Source organism: Arachis duranensis, chromosome 2, assembly GCF_000817695.3.
Source record: "Arachis duranensis cultivar V14167 chromosome 2, aradu.V14167.gnm2.J7QH, whole genome shotgun sequence".
Taxonomy (NCBI): Eukaryota; Viridiplantae; Streptophyta; class Magnoliopsida; order Fabales; family Fabaceae; genus Arachis; species Arachis duranensis.
Window position 1 is genome coordinate 38,566,454 of NC_029773.3, and position 6,641 is coordinate 38,573,094.

The window sequence follows — 6,641 nt, forward strand, 5'->3', positions numbered from 1 at the left end:
TAGTTATATGTAAAAGTTGCCATCCTCGTTATTAGAGTGGTGCAGCCAGAAACATGACACTCGTGGTGGTGAAGGTGTTACAGAGAAGGAAAACGCACAAAAATGATATACTTTTGAAGGAAAATACGGTAGTTTCACTAAACCGAAAAAATAACATATCCTCTTCAAGGAGGATATCATGATTTTGATATGATATTAAAAAGTTAAGAGAGAGAGTAATAAAAAAATGTTTGTGTGTATTGAAGTTGTGTGGTATAATACAATATAAAAGGTATTTATAAATGCTAAGACAATCAAAATAATAAAAAAAACAACAACAAACTTGGTGAAAGAAAAGTACGAAAATGGCACACGTAACGACTACTTGAGAGTACAAGAAGCAACCTCAAACAAGGGTAACCACCAAGAGGAAGATAAATTTGAAGAAAATAGAAACTCTGAAAGCGAGGATGAGAAAAACGGTTTTGTAGAAGAATAAAAGAGAGAGGATAGTTTACAGAGAATAGAGAAAGCCTTTACAAAGTGAAGAAATGAAAAGAGAAGGGAAGGAATCATGTTTATATAATGACAACGACAAAAGGGTAAAGTCACCTCACTTTAAATGATGGCGCACGGTTGTCGAAAAGGCGCACGAACGGTTACAGAATGAGAAATGTTACAAAAACATTACAACTGTTCAAATCACGTCGAGTCTCCAACCTCTCCAAATACAGATCACGTTGAGTTTCTCGACTTGTTCCCTCAAAATATATCGAGAATCTATTGTGAACGATCTACTCAAGCGATAATAGCAACATTTAACGAACAACTTGACTGAATGTTTGAGCCCGATTTACGAGAACTCGCCTAAAAAAGGGCGTTGTTCATACCCTGGCCCACAACTCAAAGCCGGCCCAAAATAACTAAAGCCCACTTCAAAGTCCAAAGTCACTCTCCCTATACTCCCGACCTCATTTGTACCACTTGGCTTGCAAAATCTTAACTTCACCTACAAACATATTCTTATTTTCAGATATAAGATTTCAACAACCCCTAAATAAAAAAGAGAACAACGACCCACCATGATAGGTGGATAAGTTATAAAAAGATAACTTATCTTTACTACTATATAAATATCTCATTAAACTCAGGTATTTCTCAACTCTAATCTACACAAAACATGCCTAAAGTCTTTGCTAACTTAAACATCAAAATTCCTTTAACACCCCTTCCCCCAAACCTCTCTAAAAAGCTCGGACGACATAACTTTGCCGGAGGAAACATCAGAGTAACCCACCAAAGAGGAGCTTGGACCTCGCGTTCAGACCTAAATCACATTGGTTTCAAATAAACCGTGGAACAAATGTAAATCTGTAAAATTTACAAATAAATTCAATTCCTAATTTTATTCATTTCAAACAAAGAATTTAATTTTAAAATTAAACCAATTTCAATTTTATTGTATTCTAAACATATCATAAATGTTATAAAATTAGATGGTATCATGAAATGATGCACTATAAAGTGCCCGTTCATTTCAAAGGATAATAACCAAGTAACCAGCCCCCCTTCTCACCCCCGAAACAAAACAAAAATGCGTCACTAAAATTATCTAAATGGCTAACACTTTTTTTTCTAGCTAACTCTCCCGTTTCTTATACTAAAACTGTTGATTCCATAGCATTCTCCAATTTAATAAATTGCTAATTGGCATCATCATTTGTCATTCTGCCTTTGAAACTCACTGGTCTCTTTAGGTATGCAACAAATCAATACATCCATATTAAATAAGGACACTGCACAGGAACTTACTACATACAATGCTCTGATGAGAAAGTACTTGGGAGCACAAATGTCTACCCTATATAATACACTAGGATACGAAGGCTACACAGAAATGGATCATGCCATTTGAAAATAATCAATTCAAAGCATCATAACATACCCTTATCGAACCAAGAAGCATAATCATGCAAGATACAGTAAAAGCGGCAAAGACTCCACATTCTTAGGCTGTGACAGTTTTCGGTTTGACCCCAATTTTTCTCCAAGAAACACTAGGCATGATTTGCTTCCTGTCAACACGATCTTTGTACTGGATAGCAAAGTTGAGCAGTGAATCAAGGAGAGAATCTGAAAGAAGGTGTGGCTTGAGTCCCAGCTCAACAAGCTTAGTGTGCTTGGCATTGTAGTAATGCTCCTCTGCTTCCACTCTCGGGTTTGGCACGGTTATGGTTTCCACATTGAGCCCAAGTTTCCCACCAGCTTTTGTAACAAGGGCAGCTAGTTGATTGACTGAAAACTGCTCCGTAAACTGGTTGAAGACTCGGAACTCCCCAGGGTTTGCAGGGTTCGCAATGGCAAGCTCCACGCATTGAACTGTATCTCTTATGTCAAGATAGCCCCGAGTCTGAAATACGTACATTTCACAATACAGACAACATAAGCCGCAGAGAATTTGATAACTTTTCCCATAGCCACATGCATCAGCTCAAAAAAAAATTAGATAATCAAATGAAGCAATGGTTAAAAGAGAAATACAGCACTTCATTTAAATTGCTGTCTAATGAGGTGAGCTGAGATAACATTTAACATCTATTCAAGAGCTGCTAGAAATCTGGACTATAGAATAGGTTGCAAACCTAGTAACGTAAAAATAACATTAAATGAGATCTAAAAGGTTGCTATTTATATCTGTTTATCATTTCCCCAAAAATAAAAACTAATTTCTCAGAGGAATGAGTTCCATATTTTCAGATACACATAAATAATGAAGGCACAAGTTTTCATGAGGCAATGTAAAAATTTGATTCTCAATCTGACACATGTCGAATGCAACCTAAAAATTAGATAGAAAATGTTAAAGCTAAAATCATCCATGGTAACACAACAATGCAAGCACAAAAGAGAAAGGAGAGAGGTGTAGGGTAGCCCATTCCTCTAAGAAGCTCCATCAAATCCCTCTAATTCTGCTCTCGTTGTATAAAACAAACAATTCATATTCAAGAATGCATGCCCTTACCATACCAATCATCCAAATGTCATTCTTCTACTTATTGAAAAGAAATTAATAAATAGAAGGATCAGTTACCTGGCCTCCTTTACCATATACAGTAAGTGGATGACCGACGGCAGCCTGAACACAGAATCGATTTAATGCAGTTCCAAATATGCCATCATAATCGAATCTGTTGCACAACTCTTCATGCATTGCAGTCGCATCTGTCCTTACTCCATATACCACTCCTTGATTCAGATCAGTTGCTCGAATCCCCCAAGCTTTGCAAGTGAAGGCTATGTTATGTGAATCGTGAACCTTGCTTAGATGATAGAATGAGCTGGCTTGCTTGGGATACGGCAAAGTATCTGTCCTTCCATTGTGAGTAATGGTAATATAACCCTCCTCGATATCAATATTTGGAGTACCATATTCACCCATGGTCCCAAGCTTAACCAAATGACACTGCTCTCTGAACTCTTTTATAGCAAAAAGAACATTCAGTGTACCGATAACATTATTCTGTTGCGTAAACACAGCTCTTGGCCGATCTATCATAGAGTAAGGTGCAGATCGCTGCTCCCCGAAATGGACAACAGCATCAGGTTCAAATGACTTGAATGTTTCCGTTAAGAACTCAAAGTCGCATATGTCACCAATGTAGAGCTCAATACTTTTTCCAGTGAGAGATTTCCAGCAGTGGATCCGATTTTGAATGGAGGATATCGGTGTTAGAGAATCCAATCCAAGCTGGTGATCAAAGAGACGTCGAATAAGGTTGTCAACAATCGCAACTTCATAACCCTTCTTAGACAGATGAAGAGCAGTTGCCCAACCACAATAACCATCTCCACCAATGACCATGACTCGCTGTGGTTTAGAAGGTTCACCAGAGCTAGTTTGAACTGGAGTTTCTATGCTAGTTGAAACTGCACTAACTTGTAATACCAAACTTTTTCTCGGTTTCTGTCGTTGCAAGAAAAGCTTTCTAAATGGATATGTGGAGCTGTTGCAAGCAGCTGAGGTCGAAAATGACATTGAACATTGGTTGAAAGGTTTTAAGTAAGGTTTGTTTCTAGAGAAGATAGTCAGGGAGCTAGAAGACGATATCAATTGAGCCATGTTTAATCCAATGTTCGTCTAACTTCCTGCAACACGTTCTTGAAACAAGAATCAAAAGCCTGTTATTCATATTTAATTTCAAACAGGAACGAATTATTCCTTCAACAAGAATTTAAGGATTACTTCTTAATTATTCAAATAAATAATACAATTTCCAACTATGTGGATTCGAAGCAAGTCAAAAAGAGTTAATACTTGTAGCAATTAGCAAGCATCAATACATATCAAAATGTGATGAATAAAATCAACACAATCACCTATCAAATTGCACAATAAGCAATAATCAAGTAATCATACTTATCTTAGCGGAAACTTGAAAGGTAGGAACACCGGCTAGCTAAGGTAAAAATTTCCCAATCTTTTAAATGCCTCAAGACTAGATCATCATTGCATGATCATTTAAAAAACCAATGCCATACAAAAGATATTCTAAAATCTCTTCGAAAAACTAGGCTTGTTATCAGCTCTTACCAAATGAATATCATTAACAATTATTCATTATTTTTAATTTAAAAGCCACTCATTTGAATTGCACGTATAAGAATAATGGACCTAGTTCTTAGGTAAGTAATAATTATTTCATCAAGCCATTAACATAAGTTCTAAGCTTTGCAAATAATAAGCAAGTTACCACAAAGGAAGAGCAAAAATTTGAAATTTAAAAGGCAAGCATCAAAAGTGTGTAAATATGGTCAATTATAATATACAAAGGAAACATACCCAGTTAGAGAAACGGAACCAAAAACACTTATCACAATAAGAGTTCAGAGCTAAGAGTAGTTAAGATTGAAGAGTCAAATGAGTTTGACGAGTTAATACTCAACTTGGCCCCTGAAATTTAAGGTCGAACTCAAATTGACCCCTAAAATTTTTAAATGACCCAAATTGGACCTGCAAATTTATAACCATAACTATCGTTAGCCCGTGAGCTCATCTCCGTTAATGGCGTGCTGGTTTGCACGTTAACTTGTCACGCTAAATAAAACAAAAAAGACATCTTTTTATATTGGCACCTAATCTTCAACAAAATGACAGGATAAAATGCATCTCGTTGCATGACCATCACTGGTAAGAAAGAGATGCATTTTGTGTGAAACAACATCATTTCATTGAAGATTGGGTGCCAATATAAAACAACGTCGTTGTATTATCCAGTATGATAAGTTAACGTGCCAAATCAGCATGCCTGTTAAAGGAGATGAACTCAAGAGCTAAAGCTAGTTACCATTGTAAATTTGGGGGGGGGGGTTCAATTTGGGTCAAATAGAATTTTAGGAGTCAATCTAAGTCCAACCTCAAATTTCAAGACCAAATTGAGTATTAACTCAAGTTTGACTCAGAAGTGCTGGTGCCCCATTTAAAAATAAAATAAGACAAAATAGAAATTGAAAAAACAGGAGCCCATCAATGGCGGAATAAGGGTACTCACATTGTCGCATATTACAACACAAAAACTTCAAATTATCAACAATCGAACTAAACCTAACTGTCCCAATGATGTCAAAAGCCTCAAATGATGTCAAAAAAAAAAATACTAGTAACATTACAATCAGAGTCAAAAAATAACCATCAAACTAACCCTAAATAGTCAAATATCAGTCTCGGATATCCAAATCAGTTAAATAAATGCACCACCTAAACCTAAAATCACAGTATTATTATCAAAGGGACAAAAATAGAACTGCAGGTAAAGTATCAAACAATCAAACAACGCCTGAGTAAACACTAAACAGTCAAACAGAGGTAAGGAAACGGCCTACCTGCAGGCTGCAGATGGACAGGGATTCGGCGACGGCGAGAGGCGCGATGGTGAGAGGCGGAGTTCCGAGGGAAGGAGGCGGCTGGAAGTGTGCGAGGAGGGGTGATTCATATTTTGTTTACACAGTAAATAAAATAATATATAGTTTTATTTAACTTTATCTCGTTTACAATGTATTTTTAAATATAAAAATATAATTTTTAAAAATAATAAAAAAAATAGTAATTTAATTTAGACCAATTTAAAAAATAAAAATTAATATATTTTATTACTATTTAAATCGACTTTAACTAATTAATATCTTTTCTATATTTTAAATTTTAAATTAATAATTTTGTTTATTTATACTGAATTCTCAAAAATAGAACGTTTTAAACAATAGAAAAGATGAAAAATTTTTCGATTAATAAAAAAGATGAACAATTTCGAATAATATGTTTTTTATTCTTTTTGAGTATTAATTTAAATAGGTTGGTTTCTAAAAAATAATGTGTTGATTTTAAATAAATAGTTTCAAATCATGTGATACACTTAGTCGCTCACTAATGAGTGAATTAAAACAGTTCATCTTTCCTATTATTTTAAAACCGTCAATATTCCATATAATTTGAAACATTCTATTTTTAAGAATTCACAAATAAAATTATTAATTTAAAATTTAAAATATAAATAAGATAAAAATTAATGATTTAATTACTCTGATGATCTCTATAATTTCACCAAATTTTTCATTAGATTCATATACTTTTTTTTTCAAATGAGTCCCTACACTACTTTGATTTT

General features: G+C 34.8%; 1 protein-coding gene across 2 annotated transcripts; it reads right to left on the reverse strand.

The window, feature by feature from the left end:
• Window positions 1-1,670: 1,670 nt before the first annotated feature.
• LOC107474363 (UDP-sulfoquinovose synthase, chloroplastic) lies at window positions 1,671-5,965 on the reverse strand. Of its 2 annotated transcripts, none has more exons than XM_016093985.3 (3): window positions 5,860-5,965; window positions 3,071-4,125; window positions 1,671-2,389 (listed from the first exon to the last, which is right to left on the reverse strand). In XM_016093985.3, the coding sequence occupies exons 2-3, from the start codon at window positions 4,097-4,099 to the stop codon at window positions 1,988-1,990; spliced, it is 1,431 nt and encodes a 476-aa protein (XP_015949471.1). In that variant the 5' UTR covers window positions 4,100-4,125; window positions 5,860-5,965; the 3' UTR covers window positions 1,671-1,987. The 2 variants fall into 2 exon arrangements, with proteins under 2 accessions (XP_015949471.1, XP_015949469.1); XM_016093983.3 differs by having other exon boundaries at window positions 3,071-4,137.
• Between the last annotated feature and the right edge of the window lie 676 nt (window positions 5,966-6,641).

Coding starts and splice junctions, on each gene's coding strand:
- LOC107474363 (XM_016093985.3), bottom strand. CDS start 4,099: ATGGCTCAATTGATATCGTCTTCTAGCTCCCTGACTATCTTCTCTAGA. Junction 2,390..3,070: donor TATATGGTAAAGGAGGCCAG/GTAACTGATCCT, acceptor TACGTATTTCAG/ACTCGGGGCTATCTTGACAT.